This window comes from Cygnus atratus, chromosome 1 (genome assembly GCF_013377495.2).
Source record: "Cygnus atratus isolate AKBS03 ecotype Queensland, Australia chromosome 1, CAtr_DNAZoo_HiC_assembly, whole genome shotgun sequence".
Classification (NCBI taxonomy): Eukaryota; Metazoa; Chordata; class Aves; order Anseriformes; family Anatidae; genus Cygnus; species Cygnus atratus.
The window spans coordinates 39,129,611-39,153,064 of record NC_066362.1 but is presented as its reverse complement, the minus strand read 5'-3'; the positions used below and the strand labels follow the sequence as shown (position 1 = coordinate 39,153,064).

General features: G+C 39.4%; 1 protein-coding gene and 1 long non-coding RNA gene across 2 annotated transcripts in view; one reads left to right on the top strand and one right to left on the bottom strand.

Moving 5' to 3' along the window:
- Nucleotides 1-5,547: 5,547 nt before the first annotated feature.
- The window catches only part of TPH2 (tryptophan hydroxylase 2), a 51,622-nt gene continuing 33,715 nt past the window's right edge, over nucleotides 5,548-23,454 (bottom strand). The window contains exons 9-11 of the mRNA XM_035544244.2: nucleotides 13,559-13,654; nucleotides 6,082-6,215; nucleotides 5,548-5,993 (exon numbers count right to left, since the gene is read on the bottom strand). Coding sequence (XP_035400137.1) covers nucleotides 5,819-5,993; nucleotides 6,082-6,215; nucleotides 13,559-13,654 — 405 coding nt within the window. The 3' untranslated portion in view covers nucleotides 5,548-5,818. The remainder of the gene's footprint in view (nucleotides 5,994-6,081; nucleotides 6,216-13,558; nucleotides 13,655-23,454) is intronic.
- On the top strand, nucleotides 18,863-23,171 carry LOC126913128 (uncharacterized). Its single transcript, XR_007707695.1, has 3 exons — nucleotides 18,863-18,981; nucleotides 20,321-20,472; nucleotides 20,586-23,171. It is a non-coding gene; the product is annotated as an uncharacterized LOC126913128 (long non-coding RNA).

Genomic DNA, 23,454 nt, shown 5'->3' with positions numbered 1-23,454 from the left:
AGTTAGCAATTCACTGTAAGGAGGGATGGTGAGGGAGGGCAGTATTTTAGGTGCACCCATAAGTTGTCAGCCCCTGGGAAATGACAGCATCACACCTTCAGCATTACTCTACTTCCTTGTATACTAACAAGAGTCAGTAGAGAGTTTGGGGGCAACAAGAAAAGCTTGATGCTGGGAACATCAACCATTCCATAATTAATATATCTCTTTATAATCCTTACAGATTATAAAGATACAGATACAGAAGTAGTAACACAATTCCAGAGCTGTTTTGCAAAAGAAATAGAAAACAGAATTGATTTAATAGGAAATAAAAGTGCTTTGATTTGTGCCATGGTGGTCTCAAATCACCCACTTTGTCTCCTGTGGGGAAGCAGGGCTGTTTGGCTCTGAAGTGCTTTATTGTTGCTCTGTTATCAGAATTGTATTCACACTGGATCTCATGCAGAAGCCAGTGATGTAGGCGTTATTTGGTTTGTATTTCAGGCCATGTGCCGGTTTAACAAGGACTGAAATCTACCCCCTGCTGCTTTGCGAACTCTTTTCCTCTGAAGGTGGAGAGTGACAACAGCAACTTCTTCTCCATTATTTTTTCTGGACATTTGAAATTTACGACTACATTAAAAAAATGTCCATCTGAATATCCATCACCCACTTGCATTTTAAAGCATGTGACTATGTAACCCATTTGACATTTATTTCACCTGAACAGTCCACTCTGGGCCAAATCCCAAGAAGATGTCAGCACTTATTTTTTTGTTTCATCTTAACATCTCAGCTGTTGGCATAAAAATATGAATTCCTATTCTTAGGTGTTAGAGTGCCTTTTTAAACTAAACTTAGTTGTTGCAAAATGTTCCAAACAGACATCACTGAATTCCGATTATGTTGTATTTACTTACCCTTTCTCTACAACCAGATACGAAATGAAACAATAGACATTTCGTGGAATATTTCAACCTAGCAGAATATTATTTAATCTCCAAGCTCAATTCATTTACAGGAAAATGCCAACAGGGATGCCGAGGACATCTCTGCAGCCTTCACTATGCCAACTAGAGGAACTTGTCACTAACAAATATTTGCTAGTACAACCACCTCCCAGCTCCATGTCTTAAATGTACTTCAAAGTCCGGCAGAGAAATCTGTCACTATTGACCTATTTTTCACAGAGAATGTGGGAATTTGCCTGGTGATACATCTCCAGAGATTAAGCAACTGATCCCACAAAGCGTAGGCATTACATAGCGATACCAGAATTACTGCCTTTGCAAACGATTTGGAAATATGATAATAGCTTCTAGTGAGATAAAAGGGAACCTGCCATATTTCTAAAAAGGCACAGACTGTCCTGCTGAAACAATAAAAGAAGTTACCAGCTTGGGTCAGAAAGCTGATTTCCTAGATTAAAGAGTGCTGCATTGATCCTTACCCGACCCTTAACACGACACTGGGCCGAGCAACAAATGTGGGCCCCAAGTTCCCCGGCCAGCTACATCAGGGGACCGAACCAAAGCTCCCTTCTGGAGCACCCCAGTGGGTTTCTTTTCCTTGGAAACCAGGGGGTTAGGGAGAACAGATGGCTCCAGGCCCAAATTTAACCACCATACCAGGTTGGTGCGTGGCTGGAGCACTCAGGCTCAGGAGCTTGAAAGAACTCCAGGCTCTCCAGATTGTTCAAAGGGAGCACAGTGTAACTGACAACCCAAACACAGGCACGGATAGGATGAAATATGCATTTCTGCTTTGTTTACAAAGTTGAGCAGCTTTAAACCTCGTTCAGAAAAAAGGACAAGTGCTGGTTGCTCACTATCAGCCTTCTGCCTCTAGGTAGCTGCAAGAAGCAGGCAACTCACACACAGAGCTCTCTCAGACGGCCTATGAGCTTAAAATAGAGCCGCGAGTCACCACTGGAGACTGCACTCAGATTGTTGATCCTATTCATCCCCTAAGAGGAGACGGAAAGATGAAGAACCACTCTTCAGGGCTGGTCTGAGACCACAGGAGCACGCAGGGGTGCCTGTGATGTGCAGCTGCTCCACAGCAGTGGCCGAGGACCATTACTGCTTTTGTGGGCCGCCCGGAGCCTTTTTATGAGCAGCCTGAACCCTTCTCCGGGCAGCTGTTGTAAGGGACTTCAGGATACCATACAGCTCATCCCCTGGGCTCAAGGCAGGACCGACTGTGCGAATACCATTCCTGAGAGAGATTTGTCTAAACTGGTCTCTTAAAAACTGACAGAGGCCTTCCTGTCTCCCTAGGCAATCTGTCCCCCAAGTTTCCCTGTCCTCACTGTTACAGAACTTGGTGCTCCCGTCTCGCAATTTAAGTCCATTAGTTCTCAAGGCCGGAGAACAGTTTGTCCCTTCCATTTCGCAGCTATTTCTCTGTGTTTGAAAAAGGTTATCATGTCTCCCCTCAGTCTCCTCTACTAGAAAATAAGCAATCCCAGCTTCCCAGCTGATCACACGGAGATCAGGCTGCTGCTGGCCGGTGAGAGCTTTCAGCAGCTGCTGACTGGGCTGGATTTGTACCAGCAGCCTTTAGGTGAACGCCTTCACCAGCTTCAGCTCCTGGAGCCAGGCTGCCCTTCCAAAGACACGAAACTTTCCTCTCTAATCCATTACAGAACATCAGTAAATATACATTACAGTACAGTAAGTTTCTGGAGTTTTCTCCATCACATTGGGATATCATAACAAGAAGAAAAAGACACCCTATGTCATGAAAGCATATCGAAGGCCTAAACTTAAAACAGCCTTCTAAACAGGTCCCAAGGAGTAGAGAGAGAAAACACAATATATTGTGTTAACACCTTCCCCACTCCATCCCCTCCACCGAATAAATGAAATGAAACACATGAACCATGTCTTGGCTTGCAAATGAAACTTGGTATTTGTATTTGCTGCAATGTCTCAGAGTGCTGTTTTTCATTTTAGACTTTGCATGGTAGTAAACACTGCAATGCTTTACATTCATTAAGCTCGGGCCCATTTACTCTGTGCAGGCAAAGCAAGAACATATATCTCAGACCCATAAAGCATCAGTTCAGAATTACACAGGAAATAAATGAGCCTAAGCAAGAAGTCCAATTTCCAGAGTCCAGCTCACTAAAGCTAAACAAGCACCTTAGATAAATATGGCCTATTTTAAATGAAACGTTAGTGTAATTTGATAACTGTCAATAATTCCCTCATTATGCCTAAATGAGCTTGTCATCCAAGGAGATTGCTGCATGGCTGATCTTAATTTGCTAATAAAAACTGCAGAGAAGAATTTCAGCTAAGCTGGAACTATTTGATTCATAAAAGTGCAATAGTGCACTTTTTAAAGCCTTCTTTCCAAGTCCCCGTTCCTGACTGGCTGAAGCCCAAAGCAAGTTTGCCCTGTAGCCTGCAAGAACACAGCTTTACTATGTAAGAACAATGAGCAATTGTCTCTCTAAATCACTATTATTCCTTAGCTCATTATATTTAATTTATTTTTAATCATCTTGTATAATAGAAATAAAATCATTGGATTAAGCATATATCTAGCAGCAGGAGCCCATTATCCTTTGACAATGTTCTGTTTCATTGACATTATATCTTCATTGTAGACAGTTTCCTTGCCATCGTTAGTCCTAAAATGACTATTGGATTTCAAGGGTTTCTCCCTAATCCATAATAAGATTTATTTGTTAACAGTACAAAACAAAACAAAGATATGCTTCTATTGTTTTATGTCTGTGGAATCCTTATTCTAAGCTATTCAGGCAAGTAAAGAAAAAATCCAGATATTATAAGTATTTTAAGCTTTCCTGTGTAATTCTGATTCAAAGGAAAATCTCAATAACTTTGCAAGCTTTGTACCTTTGTTATTCCTTGTGGTTTTATTTTACTTAAGCAAGCAACAATACTTTGCCAGATCTTGAATTAATTAAGTTCTACTATTCCTTGTACAATGATTTTTCAGACCAGCTAAAGCAAATATCAGTTCAGTCCATCTCCTCCAGAAAGGGCTACAAGGGGTTCAGGGGATTCCATGGAAAGAAAGAGGGAGAAACTTCCAGGCCAAGGTTGCCGACGACTCCTCTGTGATAAGTACTAGATAATGGAGTCAGCACTAATGTCAGGAAGTTAAAAAACTCCTCCAGCATGCTGATCCCCATGGGATAATTCAACAGCTCTTCATTTGTAACAGTGGCAGTCACAGTTAAATCTAAAACTAGATTTTTCCACACCCTATTAACAGCAGAATTAGAATGCAGCAGGGACCATCCAGAGAAAAAAGCATTTTCTGTTATCTCATAGTTATCTTTGAGGAGGTAGCAGATTTCCCTATGAAAATTATCCTTATAGATTGCCTCTTATTTAAGGATGTGTTGATACTATCAAGTGGTGCCCTCTTTATGCTGAAATTGCTAGCAACTCTTAAGAGTATCTGCCTGACTCTTTCAGCTGGGAGAGCAGCTTCAATGGATATCTATTTTCCATATATGTAGACAAGCCATGACATTTTCACCCACGCTGACATGATCTGCATAAGCCATGTGGTTTCCATTAGGAAGGGTCCATACAGCATAGTCAACTCTCCATTATCTTGGCTAATAGGAGAATAGAATAACTCAGATAAAGGAAAGACATGCATAATTATTGCTTCCAGATAAGAGCTAGCTCAAATATTTCTATGCTGTGCTCCCCAGACAGAGCTTGTACTTCTGTCAGAGCTTGCTAACTTAGGGTTTATTAACTCAGGCATTACCTGCATCCATCTGGTACAAGCTAGGCAGCTTGGGTGTCTCTGTGATTTAATCACCCCACAAGTAATCTACTACCTGATAATCATCTTGACTATAATTAAATAACAACTTCCATATTCACCTTTTTATATGTACTGATATGATGTAGACTCAGTCATGCATGCCCATGCCAAGGTTGAATGTGGGATAATGAGGAAAGGCAAATTATGCATGAAATGCAATAGAGGACTATGCTCAAAGGGAATGCAGAAGGCACACAATGATGTAGAAGGGCTTTATACTCACATCTAACAACCTGGAATTAACACAGGCACTTCCACTCTTGTTTCCAGATAACCCCTGCAGTGGAAGTATGCTCAGGATTGTCACAGGTAATACATGTATGAACTACCACTACCTTTCTGCATGAATCGTCAGAGGTTGGTTTGTTTGTTTGTTTTTATTGTTTTGCAATTACTCAGCCACATTGAACATTTGTCAGTTGTAAATTCTCATAATCTGTAACCTCTACAGACCTTTTAGTACTATTACATAGCCTTCCTGATCTCTGCATTGGTATATAAATTGTACTGTTCAGTCACAAGAGACACTCAGTTCTGTTACAAATATATGGGCAAAACACCGTCTTCACCACTATAGAAAGAAATACAGATTCTCTTACAAAGAAAATGGAAAATGTTGCAAATACTTTTTTTCTGGATTCTTAGGGGAAGAAAGGGATTGCAAAGAAATAAACTCAGGCTTAATGAAATCAGCAACACCATTTCTTATACATCAAAGGGAATCATCTTAAGGAAACAAAACCATTGCCAGGCAAGCTTTTACTGTTGTACTTGTACACAACATTGTGTTGAGGAATTGCTGGTTATATTCTGCCACACTCCATGTTGAGCTTACAAATTAGCATTGCCTTGGTTAGTCTGCACTTTACAATTAGACAGAGCTACACAATGTTGCAAGCCACAGGCCAAGCTGAAAAGGGAAAATTAATGGGTTTGAAAAGTTAGCCATATCATATGATGTTACTAGACCGGCTACAGAAAAAGCAGCTGACAGCAAATCACAGTGCCACACATATCAAATCCCTAAGTATCTGTTCATTTTGCTTAAAGCATCACATACAGTGTTTAGATCGCTGCGGAGGTCCTGGACAACATTTTCTATACTCCTGGTATCCTTCAGAATCTCAATGCTTTGGGTGTATGGATTGAAATACACAGAGAAGGGACGGTTGATTGATTTAGCGAAGTCCCTGAAAGAAAAAAAGAAAATTAACACCTTTTTTTTTCTACCACTAAAGAAGAGAAAATTAGATTTTAGAGTCAAGGGAAATAATTTACCTCATCTTTTCTTTGGCTTCTTCAAAACTTTCCGAAACAAAGTAAGCTTCCTGAAAAGTGGTGATAAGGCATTCTTGCAAACAGGTTGTCTTTGGATCGAATGTTTTCACCTTGGCCTTGTCAGAGAGAGCATGCTGCAAAATAAAACACAGGATCTGTTAAACCATATCTATATACTGTTTTGTATCTGTACAACAGTTCATATATATGGTTTCACTGTGCTGTATGTTTTCCGTTAGTTGGTAGCCTCTCTTGTGTTATGTACGGTGGTCTTTCAGTGTGAATAGAACAAAACATTTGTTACTCAGAAAAATTGTTTTTAACAGTCATGTTCCCCCAGAAATAATTAATAAAATAATAAAGAACAGATTAGAAATCTACCTGCCATATAGGCATACACACCTTCAGATGTAAATGAGAAAGTCATAAAGCAACCATTCCTGACAAATTATCTACAACTACAAATATGTATGTCCCCAAATGTTACTTAACTGGTAGAACTGATCATCTTGGTAGGTGAGTTGAGCCTGACCAAACCATTCACATAATCTGCATTACATTTTCAGGCCAAATTCACGTACTATTTTCCTGACAGTGAGTTTGAGTGAAACTATATATCTGAAAACCCATTATTTAATGCCCATGTATTGTGTGCTGATGAAATGCATTGCCCTCCCACTACATACACCTGAGTAATGATCATTGGTTTTAATACTGCAAGAAAAAAGGAACTAAAAAAAAAAAACATAGAGAGGTACAAAGCAGACACTAGGCAGATGAGGCATGAAATATTGCTGCCCAGAGAAGAGATTTCAGATTAGCCTTCATCTTTACATGACTGGCAAAAACCACTAGAAATGACATAGAGGTTTCAAAAACTGAAAATCTGGTACTGAGACATTTTAACAACAAAATTTATTTCTACCTCCTCCTTCCCTTTGGATACTCGTGTTAGCTTTTGGATCTACTTTAACTCTTAGAACACATAGATTTTCATTCTCAGTGCTCTCTGTACTAAAGTACAAGGTGAGGAAGGAAAGCATATATAGGTCAACTTTTGCTAGGCCACTAATATCTATCCACAGGGAAGATGTGCATGAAAAGCACTGAGAAATGACATGGAGAGAGAAAATCCCTGAGATATGAAGGTGTCTCTTATTTCTTTATTTTTATTTCTGCATGGACATACTTTACAGCAGAGTAAAGTATTAGCCTTGAGGTATTCACCACTGTTTACGTGAATTCTTCTTGCTTATGCTCATTTCTAAATCCATGTGAAAGGCTCTGAAAATATCACACTAGTCAGTTCTCAACCTGCTGTTGCCAAATAACAGGACATAAAACTGAAACAAGAACCTCTTCCTCCCACCCTCTCTCTCTCCAAAAATAAATACATGAAAAATTAATGCATGGTATCTTAAAATGTCAGGGAACTAACTTTCTTTAGTACATGTATCATCTCCTTCTCACAAAGTTTGCTGTTTCTAGCCAGCCATCAGTTAAACAGGTTTGAAAACAAAAATCAAAAATGGTCTACGTCAACCAGCACCTTCTTCTAAATCGATTGCAGGAACAGCCTCACCCTGACGCTATTTCCTTGTAGAGCCACGTTGTGATCTAGTACCTGTAAATGTAGGCATTTACCTCCTTCCACTGAATTGAATTTGTTTGTCTTGACTGGAATTATAATAAGCTCCCTGGGTTAACCACGGATAATAGTATCTCCTCTTAAGTGTCTCTGTACTTTCAGATGGGACCTGATGCTTCAAATGTCTAAAGGACAAAGTTTGAAAACTCTGAATGGAGTGAGTGAAGCCCTGTGTAGGAAATCAAGAGAGTGCTACTGGCTATGCTTTCGTAGGAACTGAATTAGTAGGTGACCACTTCTGGCACATGGATTCTTTCCTGTACTGTGACAGCTTGAACAGAAAGAGTGTCCCAGTTCTTTCTCCTCTTCCCCTCACAAATGGCCTCTGCTGGTACAGGTCCACTCCTTGGACAGAAATATGGTGAGAAGGTGAGAAGGGATTCTGCAAAATCACAAACAACTGCTCGAATCACTGAGCCCTCGTTACATGAAAGTATAGAGTTTAAAGAGAAGCAAAAGCTAATTCTTTATCACAGTAGATATCCTCTGAGAGGGCATTTCTGGTTCTTCTTCTCAGATTATCTACATGAAATGTCTCCTACTTTGTGGATCCTAGTGTAGTTTGTGCATGAACAGAGCTGCTGCTTCCAACGCAACTCGGATGCGCAGACACCAGGAAACACGCAGTCTGGAAACAGACAGTAAAAAATTCTGACATGCCTTCCAAGTTAGCTGAGACCTGATCAATTATTATTGTTAGGATTGCAGCTTTGGAATTAAGTACCTAAATTCTGCTGAATTCCCACCTGAGATACATATTTCCCTTCTAGGATATGGCCTTTTGGCTCCTGGATCAATCAGGCATTGTCATGATGATCAGAGAAATGGGAAATATCCTGCAGTTCTTGACAGTGTTTTGAAACTCTGCAGCCCGGTGTCTGTAAAGTCTACTACTGACTTGGTGTGCTGACACCATCAATGCCATTCAGCAACAGAACACAGGCTGCAGAAAAGCCTTCATACAGACCATAAACTGCTTAGCGTGAACAAGGATGGTTGGGACACTGACTCAAAGCTGAACTAGAGGCTTTTTTTCAGAAACATTACAGTGCTTTAAAATGTTGCTCCTTGGCACTCTCAACATTGTGAAGTCCAGAATCTAAACAACAAAGAAATTTCACCTGGTGAGTCCAAAAGCTTTTAAGACCTGAGACCTGTATTTTTCTAATGAATGCCATTCCTTTATGTTTTGGTTGGACATACAGTTCTTCAGTGAAATCAAATGCCTAAGTATCTAATACAGATTTCTCCATTAGAAATCTCTTAATTTATCCACCTTCATGAGAAGTCAAGGATATTGATAATATGGAAAACAGCCTTCAGTCAAAAAGAACATCTCACCGCCTTGTGGGTTTATGATAACAACTGTCTCTTAACGGCCCACTCACACAAGTTATAATGCTTATGTTAATAAAGTTGTTGGTGATTCTCCTTCAGTTTAAGCAACAAGAGTTTGGAGTGAAACTTCCAAGTGGATTGTCACTGATTCCCAGGAAAAGCAGCAATGTTAAGAGTATGGGATATCTCAAGAATTAGGCAACTATTTCTTCCTATTGGGAATAAGCATAACACTACAGAAATGCCTCCAGTCCCACTAGATCAAAGACTAAGAAAGCAAATCAGGTACCTAACCACAGGTCTCTAGGACCTAGGATGTCTCAGGTATCTGTACAGGGATGGAAGCTATAGCACAGGACCTAAAGACCTATAAGTTTCTGAAATGCCAGCTGGAGAGCTGGTCAGATGTACTAGGGCATCTCAGACAGCACCAGGCATTTACATGGAGCAACCATCAATCATTTCCTAAATGACAAATATCACTGACACATGAAAGATCAGTTTTGTCTGTCATTTCTCCTTTGCATATAAAAAAATGAATGTAATAATATAAATTCAAGATTTTTGGTTTCACCAGAACAGAAGGAAAAAAATAACTTCAACTAGCAAGGGGTAAAGTTGAGACGAGTTATAAATACTGCACTGTCTGAGGATGACAGCAGGGCAGAATAAGAACACTGGTGAGAAGTTGCCTGTGTGCCAGCACTGGTTTTATCACCTTGCTGTTCTGTGAGAGAATACAGTCTCAGAAAACCTGGTCTTAAATGTTATTCTGCTTATGCTTTTCAACATAGGACACTCCCAGATTTGTGACCTGACTTTAACAGGATTTTTTTTTTTATGTTGTCAGTGTAAGTTTTATGTATTGTTTAGACAAACAGGAAGAGAGTCTCAATTTAAAAAGAGCCCTATAATGAGCATCTGGGATCCAGAAATTATTTTCTCCATCATCTTCATATTCTTCAGAAAACAGAACCGAACCTTGTATTTGAGACCTTTTGGTTATAACGGCTGATATTGCCTCCTCTTAACATAAAACTATCATTAAAACAAAACATGACTGGATATTGTATTTGACTCCAAAAAAATCTATACAGAAAGACTTGAAGTCCACTTCTCTGTTAAATATAGAAGCATATAACAGGGATATATGATGATCTACAGCCAACTGAAGTTAATAGGAAGACTTCTTTAATCAAAGAGTTCAAGAGAGCATCATACAAACTAAATGGATTAAAATTTCCAAAGACATTTGGACTGCCTTTTAGAAACAGTTTTAATAATTGAAATGTACATTATTTCTGCCTTATCTCTAAGCCCTAAATATATACTGTATAATAGCGTTAGCTAGAGTTAACCTGACTGTATCAGGCAGAACATTTATAACTACTTACTGTATTATTCTTTCCCCCCCCCAGGCTTCATTTTTAATCTTCTCTTTCTCCTTATTTTGTTGTGCTTTTCAAATTTTCTGCTTGATGTTTCCACAGCACGCACATGAGGAGTTGTATTTTTCAGTATCTGAAAGTTGAAGTCTAAATACTGAGTGGGGAAAAAAATGAAGGAAATCCTATATTGATAGGATGGTGCCCACATTTCTCTAGCTTTTAGTTCTTCTTTGCTAAAGCTGTTGACCAGATTTGCAGAGTGGAACAGTGTAATATAGAAGCAGGGATGACTGAACAAGCCCTTCACTCATCTGAAACGCCCAAATCCTGCTGGCCCCTTCTACCCTGCAAATACTGTGACTCAGTTATTTCTATAAATTTCTAGATATTATTTCTAAAATATCAATATTAATATCAAATTAATATTTATATCAAATATCCATAAAATCTAGATAGCAAAATTCAACAGTGAAATAAGATCTACCTTCCCAGTGACAAGGATAAATAAATATTTTACCTTCATGGAGGGGACTGTGGGGACAACAGTTGCTGTTGTCTCAAGAATGGCAGCAGTTATTTCTAAAAAGACTTCTTCCCTCTGACTTCTGTGGGAAGCATGGGGGCTGTACACATAGTCAGGCTTCACGGCCATGCAATCTGGTGCAGATTCATCCCCATCCACCCCAGGAATAGCTAGCATTGTTCACATAATTTTCAGAGCAATTGCTGCCATCCATTAGCATTTCAGTTACAATCAGGATATTGGTATCATCAGAACCTCAACTACAGTCTATTACATTAGCATTATCTTTCAGGTACCTTCAGATCAAGAAAGAAACTTTCCCTCCTAGTGGATGCTTGGAGATAAAGCCAGAGGTAAGGGAGGTTGCTTTCCCACGAAAGGTCAGAGACCAGCAATGGCTTGATGCAAGGCTGTGCAACAGTGCCCTGGGGTACCCAGGGATTCTCTTTCCTGAGCACCTGGCTGACATATCTTGTTGACAAGAAGCACTCTCAATGCCAGGTTTCTGGTCTAGAAAGAGCTTCTCCCTTGGTCAGATTAGAAGTAAATATAGTGGTTTTTTTTTCATTTTGTTTTCCCCCTTACATTCCTTTCTACCCTAGAGCACAGTCCCACAAAGACTGTCTGGACATTTTTTACCTTATCAGTTTCTTTATGGGTACTATGGGTACTCTTGGTATGGTGCACTGTACCTGCAGTGCACAAGTGCTTAGTCTCTCAATAACTGAAATGTTTTAGTCTAACCTAACTCCCTGTGATCAGTGTATTCAAGATACGGGTGAAATTTAATAGCTTATGATACACAAGAGGTCAAATCAGATGATTCGATATAGTCACTTCTGGCTTAAGATCTATGAAATATATACACAGTGTAATAGAAAAGTGTATAGTATCATTGATTTATGGCAAAATTATTATGATATACGGCCTTACCTTTGAAGCCAATCAGTACAGTCCATTAAGGTACACATGATTTAATTTTTACTGTTGCTTTTCAAAAGAATTATTCTTTGCATTTATACTCTGAGATTATTGCTGAGTGATGAACACAGAATTGGGATCACAGTTAAGATTGCTGTATGGTAACAGAATGTGCACACTTGACAAGAATAATGTGTTTGTTTATAACACTGATGGTGTAAGATTTATTACGTTCTTGACTATCCATTTCCTTGTTTTTATGCTTTAGATTTTGTAAGTGATGTGATAGGTATTTTCAGGGTCATCACTTAATGGCTGTAACTGTTAGTTTAAATAAAGGGCCTGATTCTCTGCAGAATCCTGCACTGAGTTTGGGGCTCAGCTCTGGATGTTGTTGGGCCAGGGGAAAACAAGTGGGACGTATTCATCTGCTTAACCGTCTTTGCACTGTGGAGATACAACATTTCCATGCTGATGCTGAATGCTTCTGTGGCTGAAGTATGCACTGAACTGAGAAAAACTGTAATGAAATCAAATTTAAAAAAAAAAAAAAACACTGGAGAAAGTTATTTTCTTTGACCTTTTTTCTATACATTTCTTTTAATCCCTTTCTGCAAGCTTGCTAATAAAAGAATAGTAATTTGACTACTGAGCTTCACCATTAATATTCTCAGTTACAGGTAAAACAGCAAAAAGAGACTGAGGCACTTCTATTACATTGCCAGGTACTTCACTGAAAGCTGGCCAGCGGAGGTGGGAAGATGCTTAAACGCAAATAAACAACAGATATATTGCAAAACAGTTTGTAAGCACTATTCTATATATGGTTTCTGAAACCAACCTTTTAGAGGAAAAGCCAAGAGTTCATCTGGGTCCCAGAGCAAACATGGTATTCCTCCCTCTCCTTCCCCTCTCCTTCTCCTTCCCTCTCATCTTGCTGAGAGACATGTATTACATCTCAAAACATTACAATTGTGATAAAATACCTGTTGCTTGTTCACTATGTTTACTATGCATGAAAAGAGGCAATAAATGATCCACTACAACTACTCACACCATGCAAAGTTAAACACTTTTGCCTTTGTAAGAATAGTTCCTATGTATTGCGACATAGGCACGTACCTCAAGTCTAGCATGATCTTTTATGCATTCCTTAATTCTAAATACAACTAATCTACTGAATCAGTACCTTAATAAATGCTGTTGCTTTAATATCAATAACAAATCCATTGAAGTATTTTGGATTACTTACAACAGAATTGTGTCTGATTGCAAAATAATTTTTTTTCACCTACTAAAAATGTACGCGCCTCTTCTAAGCAAAGCTTTCAGAGCAGAGAACACCCTTAACTCTGAACCTCCATTTACAGGAAATGCAAGTGTCTTGTGGGCTTTTTTTTTTTTTTTAATTTCAAACAGAAATAAATGTTGTAGTTTGTTGTTACTTTGGTAATTCAGTCCTTACAAATCCATTTCATGCTTCAAATGGCAGCTGGTACTTGAAAAAAGGATTCAGGTCAATAGCACATTTTAAAAGAAAGCTTTTTATCTTGAGAACTTTAACTGTTATTTGCAAGTCAAAATATTTACATCCAACTATTATTTTATTATTATTAAAAGAAACTTGATTGTCCTTAAAGGACATACCAACCAACATACCTTTAGTTCTCCGATAGAAGATAGAAGTCCCGCCCCATAAGCACGTAGCTGTCCTTCTTGTTTGCAAAGGCCAAATTCAATCGTAAAAAAATAGCACTGTAAAATACACAGAAATACAGATATATGCAGTGTAGATGCAAAAAAAGCATTTCAGCCAAGACAATTGGCACTACAGTCACTTGATTGCCCCACTTCTTTAGAATTTCATGCCTTAACATAGATTCTGGTAAAGTATGTTATTACCACCAAGTATTTTAAACATCCTGTTCTGCAGTAAGGGAGCTTTGCCCAAAAATGTGAGATTCTGTTTTCTTCTGAGCAACAAGGCACTTGACAGGGAGAGCCAGTTAGGAACAGACAAGCAAGAGCATTTAGGTATCAAAGACGCAAACAGAAATCTACAGAGATTTGTGAAATAGATAAGGTGCTTTAGAAGAAAATCCTACAAGGCACTTGGTCTCCCTGCCTACAAACTTCTGAAGATTTCTGAGATCTAGTTCAGAGCACTCAAGTTTGGCACATATTTAAGTGCTGTCTTGAGTTAGAATAAACATACAAAAGTGCATAAGAGCTTTATTGAGCCAATGTCTTAGTCTTCACTAGATTTTACTCTGTCATAAAATGAAGAACCAATATGCCATTTGGCATCTTGAATGACAAAGAAAATTATATTCAGGCTAGTGAGTTCACTTGGCTCATCCATTACAATTATTTTCTAGGTCTATATTCAACCAACATAACTAGAAGGCAGGTAACATATCTGAGCTGATGAGAAATTGTGAAGGAGGTTGGCTAGATCAGCATAACAGTAATGCATCTAACTTTGCTGTGTTCACCTAACAAAGTGAAATGTTAGAGAGACAGTAAAGAGTACAGATAGTCCAGTATCTGCTAAATACAAAGGACAATCACATCTGCTCCTTTGGTACTGAGTTTTAGTTGGTTTTATTATGACACATCAAGATGGCTTTTTGATGTTAGATCAAAAAAATGAGATTGAGTTAGTAACTATTTCTACATATGAAGGTTGGGGAAGTTAGAAATCAACTTCTACAAAAATATAGCATACACATATACACACACATTTATTTTTGTGTTTATGTGTGCATTTATTCGATAATTTCAGTATTTGTGCACAGAAATACAACTCTGCTGAAACTAAGAGCCTTACATGCTTTTGTATGAAATTTCAATTTAGACTACAGTTTCATTTAACTATGTAGCAGGTACTGTGGGTGAAGCTTATATATATTTGCAGGGTTTTTTTAGGATAAACTTCAACACAGCATTTGGTACTAAACCTTGAACTTTTCTGAATATCTTAAAAATAGACCCTAAGCAGATGATTTTATTTATTTATTTGCCATTTCCCACTTTTCTTATAAACCCCACTCTTTTAGGCTGAATCTCCATCCCTAATGCAGAAGAGCAGTAATTAACAGCTCTTTTAAGTTCAACAACAAATGTTTAGAAATTGAGAAATGATTCATTTCTCTGCCTCTCATAAAAGTTCCTGTAGTGCCACTGATTCACCCAGTACTACATAGAAATGCATGATAAAAAAAGAATAAACACCACGAACCCTGTTTCTGATCTAAACCTGCTAGACCGGGAAGAAGGAAAGGTTATAGTGACTTAAGATGTCTTTAGTGAGGTTCCACCACAGCAGTCAAATCAGATATCCACGAGAAGAGGTGAAAGCACAACATTGTCAAACAAGAAATCAAAGTTCCACCTCTGACTTTGCTATTGACTTGGGTAAGCCAAGATGGAACATAATTGTTCATTAGCAATTAGATGATGTCTTCACTTAGAGGAAGGCCAAGGCAACTGCTTTCCAAAAAAGACATCTCAGGAACAAACAACCAGATGCACAGAATGACACAGGCATCACTGTAGGACTTGAGTGAAGCTAAGACACCTGCCACCACGGAGAGAGCAAATTTAGCTTCTTTGCCTAAATATTTCACTAGAAAAACCTTTGGGGGGGCTACAGCTCTGGTTCCGTACATGACGACATTGTCAGCAATGAAATGCTCAGCTATATGCTTAAACCCCACTAGCATCTTTGAATTATCCCCTTCAACTCTCTTAAAAGAACCAAGGTGTTAGTAATTTTTACACTATGAACAAGAACATCCTGATAGACATGCAGCTGTATTGGGCTCCTCATAAAACACCATGATCACAGTCATTTTCATTCTGAAAACAGACAACAGCTAGAAGGGGGGAGTCTGCTGTTTTTCTATTATAGATCCACCATGGTGGCCATAACTTTGTCCCCGTAAGTGGTCCTGAAGAGGACCAAATGAATATCCTGCTGAGAACGCCCTCTCAGCAATCTGCAAGGCCAGTGAAGGGAGGTAGAGAAATGCTCTCCACTTTTCTGAAGATGGGCATTAATGGGGAAGGAAGAGGCAGAAAGCGAGGAGATATAAAATGAGTACAGGAGAGAGCAATCTCTGCTGCCCAGGGGTAGGGTGTTCACATGACAGAGGCAGACATCAATTTCATTTCTCCCTTGATGGCTAAACAGAGCATAATGAGATAACTTTTTTTAACTTACGTTGCAAAACTATTAATATTATTATAAAAGGGAGCCATATTTATGAGTCAATACTTGCTTCAATGTTGATAAGACATGCACTCTCAACATATCTAACCTAAATAGCATGCATACAAAATGACCTGATGATAAAACACGACTGCCTACTACTAACCTGTGGTATTAACTACAATATTAAGAGCCCTTCAAATGAAAAGCTGATTTTTTTGATATATTTGCCATATGCAACAACTACAATTTCTACATTTTGCGAGAGCTCTATTTAGCTAAGGAAATGAGAATAGCACACCCAATGCTGCCATCTTCAGCTCATTACTCAGAAATACATGACTCCCCCCACCCTCCCACTCACACACAGCCACCCAGAGGAGGCTCGGTGCCTTGTGAGACTCAGCAAGCTTTGGAAAGCCATGCGGTCAAGTCTACAAACACTGGAACGTGTTGATGAGGAGGTTAAATATTAACTATGTAAAGACCTTTTTTCTTTTTCTTCTTTTAATAGACTGGATGCATACCCACTATATACAAATACCCACTCTAGGCCTCTCTTTGTATGGAGCAACGACAGTAACTGTAGTTACTGCTATACACGTATATTATACAGAGGATAACTGCTACTGCAGTTGGAGTGACTGAATGAAGTAACGGCTGTTTAGATGAACAGAATTGTAAAAGCCTTCCCTGAAGGCAAACAGCTGATAGTTACATCATCATTATGTGTAGACTGGTGAACGTAAGCACAAATGGGGATATTCAGGCCTTTGTGTTCTGATTTAAATCTTTGACCTCTCTCTGGCATACTCAAAACACCGAAATTACAGCTTTCTCCCCACCCTGCAGCCCCAAACACATGGCTCCTCTACAAGCTACATCAGCATCCTGTCTTCTCCCATGACTTCCAGTTCTACTTCATTTTTGGAGTGAAATACAGCTTGCTACATCCTACAGGTGGGCTCCTGGAGTTCTGTTGGGTTCAGTACCAGATGCTCTCCCTTCTCCTCGACTGTCCTCTTGATCCCTTCATTCACCCCCTTCTCTACACATCATCTTCTCCACCCCCACCCCCAAACTACAAGACCCCCAAAAGTCCCATGCCTACAGTTCACTGCCCAGAGTTTTCCTTCTCCTCGTACACCAACACTACCTTAAGCCCTCTGCTCCAGTTTACCACCCCATAACAGACAACGTAAAGAATCAAACATATTTGGTGGCCACTAAGAAGCTCCAGAATTACGCTAAATACAACAGATTATGTCGGCTTTTTCCACACTAGTCTCTTTCAAGTACTCTTCTCTCTTCCTCCTTCTATTCACCTCCCTTCTCATACTTAGAAAAAGATTATTATTTTATAGGAGTACAGATAAACTTTTGGTGCTTCCATTCACAAGTCTTTCTGCATACATTTACAGCAGCAATGAGAATGGCATTGCTTAACACTCCATTGAAGTTCTCGGCTAGCACAGGAACCGGTCTTCTTAAGCAGTGATATGATCCAGTTCATGCTGAGATCAACACAAACAATAACATTCACATCCATGGACAGCAAATCAAACTGGAAAATGCAGGTCAAGGAAGAAGAAAGTCTAATATTTAAAGCAGGAAGATAGCAGCTTCCTGCCAAAATAACCATCGCAAACAGTGAGCCACAACAACAGCAGGATGATGCAAAGGAGTAGAAAAGATGTCTTCCTATCTTGTATAAATTCTGTAATTCTTGAAAAGCCCTCCACTAAAATGCCTTTCTGTTACCCAAATGACCAAAGATGAAAAATTAAAGTGTCAAATGAAGGATTAAAAATATTTTTTTTAAGTTAAGAGACACCGATGTCACGATGAAGACTGTACCAGGAGGTGATGCAGTACGAGATGTTATTTTAATTTATTTCTCTAATCTAACTGAAGTATATGAATGATAATTTACAGTCATGCTCATGAAATGCTGCCTACACGTGGGTTCAAAAAGGCATAAATAGATCCATGGAAGAAAAACCTATTAAGTGCTATTACATACTAATACAGCAGGTCTCTTCCTTCAGAATCCATGAACCAATTGGCCACTGCCAACTACAGCACTGTACCAGGAAATATCACCACTGTAGTCTTTAGGCCTACCTGTTCTCCAGACATCTACAATTGACAAGAAAGAGAGAGAACAAATCATGCCCTGGCAAACTCCAAGTTTCCTCTCCATGGAAAACACAATGTCTATTCTTCACGCTCACGCACAGTCTTGCATTATAATCCAGGCTACCAAAACAAGAAAAGGTTCAGTTACAGACATGACAGCTAATAAAAATATATATATATATATTCAAGTTTATATAGAAATTTGCAAAGGTAGAAAAGAGGTCTGGTAATTGCAACTCTCCACATCTGACTGGTTTTGAAGATTTTTTTCAAATCACTCCTCAACATCATTTTGCATTTGGGAATCTCCCTCCTGGGACCTGTGCAAAGCTTGTGCAGGCTGTTGGGTGCTAATGTCACAGACTCAGTACTTCAAAATCTGCCTTGTCCATAAAAAGACCCTTCAAGCCATTCCTTTTCACATAGGTTTCTTATGGTATAGCTGAGAGAGTGATATTTGTGTTCACTTGGTAAGTTTCAGTATGATGAATAATGAGATTTCATCTGTTCCCTAAAAAGATGTTCTCAGGATGAGCACTGGGAACACCAGCCGTGGTCAAGAGCTGATTCACTTGCACTCCTTGTCACAAGGGGCAAGAAGGAAGGACTGAGTAATTGCATGACTGCAAGCACGTCATATGGACAAGAATATTCACCACTTCAAGAACCGTTAATGGGATGAGGATAGAGCCCCAAGCTGACATGCAGCACCTGAAATAATCACTTGTATGTAAGTACAGATTTAATTAGTTGCAATGAAGATAGTACAAATACTAGTGTATGTAAATACTTACAAGACCAGTGCCAAATAAATATCCTTAAGGAAAAATCTTTACGTTCTTTCTACTAGATTTATGATTTCAAAGGATATTTGAATGGACTACTCTTAATTTAAACATGTGTAATATATTCAATAATTTGCAAAGATTAATTCATTTTTCTTTAGAAGAGAAGACCTTTAGCTTTAGCTTTAAAATTACTCACCTAGAGATTAAATCTCTCACATAGGTGTAATTATCTTGTAAGAGGATAGTTATATACAACTGAAAGACTATCAAAAATCCCTGTTAGAAATTAATCCTAAGAATTAATGAAATACAGCTGTTTTCTTCCCCTTGTAAAAGTTGCTCAGATTGAATGCAAATGTTGATTCAAAGCCATCTGTGACTTGTTTCTGCTTGCTTTCTTTATTCAGAGCTAGCACAAACAAATTTGTGAATTCTTATTTTTGCAATCTCCAAGGTATCAATAGCCACCAATAATAATAATTTTAAAAAGCTAGCATTCCACATTTGACCGAATTATTCAAAATTTGCAGCCTGTTGAGTAGTGTCAGTAATGCTCCACTACAAGAAACAGACAGATACAACACAGGTAACCCAGGCAACTAGCCAGTACAGCCCAACATTGGCATCCAAACATCAAGCAATACCAGCTATTTGACAGCTATTCATGTGGGAACAGCATTGCATAAAAATGCAGGGAGATTTTTGAACAACAAATAAATCTCATGATGAGCTTGTGAATAGATCAAAAGAAGAAAAGAAGAAAAATTCAATGGATAAGTCTTTCATTATAGATGATTCGTCTACCTCCAGGAAAGGGAGTGACCCTATTCACAACCAACAGCATTTCTAAATAAGAAAACAAAGTTTAATTTTTCAGAGTTACCTTCTCGAAGTATTTTGTTTAGTCTGCCACTTTGAAATGTACTTAGGCTCACTGAAATGAGGTTTCCTTCGGGGATTTCAAAGTGTGTATATTTAACAACATTCTCCTTTTTCCCCTCATCTGACTGCTTTGCATTCAGACCTTTCACTAAGGGTGGGTGTTTGGAACAATCTTTTTATAAACAGAAGTTTGAGTAGATGTGGTGATGCTCATTAGAGCACTCTGGATTAGAAGCACACCAGCCTTCACATTTCTGTTGACAGCCATAGCACACAGCATCACTACATGCAAATTCCTCTAATGCAGTGGCTTGACGCCTTTTGAGAAAGCATGCACTAAAGTTAGCATTGCGGGTCTTAACCCCTTGCGAATACTTTGAAATATGTTTCTTTTTTCAGGAGTTTCTGGAGAAAATCTCATAATGGTGACCAAAATAAAATCATAATCCTGAGCTTGCAAAGCAGAAACTGCAGCACAACCAACACAGCACTCCGGTGGCATCAGTGAGGAGGTAACTCTATACCACCCAACACGAGAGAGCTCACCCAAGGTAAGAAAATGGGTATGGTGGATGCCTACCTGCAGATGCAAATCTGTAGACCTGGAGGGCCTACTAGCACCTTTGTGTCTCTTGAGAGAATGTGTCCCACTGTCCATTCTCAGATATAGGAGACCTTCCTGCTACTCTGAAGAGAGGGCCAAGAGAATGGAGGGTGAAACGCTTCTGGGATCTTTCCACTGCTGCTGCTCCAAAAGAAGCTAGTTCCCACAGAACTGGAGCCATTGGATATCGACTCCATGTGTGTACTCCTAAATAATCCGAACTGAGGCTTTCTCTGTGCTGAGGTATTTGTCCACCTCTCTCATTTTATCTCAGTCGAAAACCTTGGAGACTCAGAGCTGCAGAACCAAGCACCTCAACGCTTGAGCAAAAAGAGTTTCTATATTCACGGTCTGACGTTTCCTGTCAAGGCAGCCAAAAGCACACTCACCTCAACTTGCTTAACACTGTCAGAAGAATAATTCCTAATTTCTCCAATGTAATTAACTAATAGTGCTAAAGCTTAGTATTTAGCTAAGGAGATGAAACCATTGAAACTATGAACTGCTGCTTAGATCATTTGTTAAACATAAGGCATTGAAGCCCTAATGCTTTACCCTTCCTATTTCTCCCTCCCTTTCATTTGACTCTTATTCTGAAGAACTTCTAAAACCCAGAGTTTCAAAGCTTTATTAATTTCATATGGAGTTATTAAGAACAAATGATGTGCAATAATGAACCATTCCCTTTCCAATTTATTTTACAATATGCAATGCGAATTCATGTTCAGCGCTCCCTACAGTAGCTGACGTGAATATTTTCCCCTTTCTTTTTCAAGCTGTTGCTTCAAATTTCAGCTGTCGAGACCTTTCACGCAGTTAGCTCAAGAGGCACAATCAGGTCTTTCAACATGTTTGCTGGTCTCCAAGAAATACGGTTCTCTGAATTTCCAAAAAATTAAAAAAAAGGCTGGGTCAACATATGTCACTGCTGCCCACCCATAGTCTTCAGCCTGCACTGCTTCATGAGACACACCTGATCCACCAGGATCTTCACGGATTCACGGGCTGCAAGCAGAGACTGTCTTTAGGGCTCTGGCATCCCTGTTTTCCAGATCTTGTGGTGCTGTTCTTTCAAATGAGGACTTTGCATTAACAAAAGCAAAGTAAGAACACTGCTAGTTTTATGCCTTGTTACAGGCAAGGACTGGCACCCTGGAAGCGCCCCCTCAGCATCTTGGCTCATACTGCAGCCTGGCCTGTACGACTCCTCTAGCAAAGGTGCCAGGGACTGAGTGACACGTTGGCATGACCCAAGCAAGTGCAGAATTTGGAACAAATACATGTACGAGAGGTCACTGAGACGTCCTTCACCTGCCAACATCCCCATCTTATGGGAAGTCATCAACCTAAGGACTGGTGCCCCAGTTCTGAAGTGCATTGCTTAGAACCTCCAGAGATGAGGCACGAACAATCTCAGATACACTTCTTCATCTGACATTCAGGGCAAACATCTCTGCAAAAGCCTAGCCCAGGCCTCAAGAACAGTTTCCTGCATTTACCTGTGGACCTCAGCACTGGTCCAGCATCATTTCCTCCTCTCTAAAAGAACCATCTTCCACCCCCAGCAAGCAATCTCAGAAGGAGACTCAGAACAGAAGGTGTAAAGTTGTAATGCTCCCTGAAACATCAAGAAAGCCTCTTTGGACTGGGGAGGCATAATCTGTCCTTTTTTGCATACTAGAGTGCTATAAGCAAACTGTATAAGGAGAAGACTGGCACCAGAGCCTCTTCCACTCTTCCTATGAAAAGCTTTCGATAGACTGGCAAGATAAATCCATGGATTCATGAGAAGCAAAGCTCGAGCAACAAATCACAGTCCGGGCAGTCCTCATTTTATAAACAGAGAGCTTATTGAATCACTGCCCTATGTCAGTCCCCTGTCAGAATGAGTTAGTGCAGGCTGCAAGGCCTCTTTAACAGCAATCCTTGGCCAGCCCAGAGACAGGCCCTCGGCATTCCCCTGGGGAAGGCACCAGGCACATGTGTTTCTCAGGATGCCATTCCCTGGAGCAGGCTGAATCCCACCTAACTGCCAGAGCAATTACTGTGTATGGCAATTGCACTGCAGGGAGTGATGCAGACTCTCCGAACCTGCTGAGTGCCTCCCATGACATTTTAGCTCAGGAGGGATATGAGGTTCTTAAGTACATGATCAACAGCAGAAGTCCTAATGTATCTGCTAACGAGGAGAAATAATATCTCCAGAAAGAGAGCGGTCTCCCAGAGCTGGAAAGATCTCAGAAATTGGGCAAACTCTAGAATTGGGGGTGCAGAAACACACTGAAGAGATGGTGACAACTGGCCAATGCATTTTTCAAATGTTTATTTCAAGGAAAAAAATTTACTATTTCTTGGCAGTCATATCCACTTAAACATTTATTTGTAAGGAGAGGGGAAAAAAAAGAGGACTTCATTCCAAAAATAACAGCACACACACTAATTTTCTAAACTTAAAAATAAATAAACACTTGTGTCTGTTTACTGAAAACTGATTTAATAACCAGATAGCTAAAATCTGTTTTCAAACATCACAGTTTCCAACAGCAACACTGCATTTAAACCCAATATTCTTTTAAACACATAAATGCAAGGGGACTCCCAAAAGCTTTTCTGGCTCTTAATGTATTTGCTTAACCTACCTTGCACAAAAAAAAAATAAAAATAAAAAAAATAGTAGGCATCAGCACAAGTGCAAGTTCTATTCATGTCAAGCTGACAGATGGATCAAAGAAGAAAAGTAGCTCAGGGAATTTTAAATATCTATTAATTTTGCCACTAAAAATATATCCAAACTGGAGACGGCTTTCACAGCCTCAAACAAAATCTTTTTCAAGTACAGTTGAGTATCTCCTTGTCTCTCACTGATTTTAGGCTGTGAGGGCATGTAAAACGAATCTGTCATAACTACAGATTAGTCAAGTGAGTCACC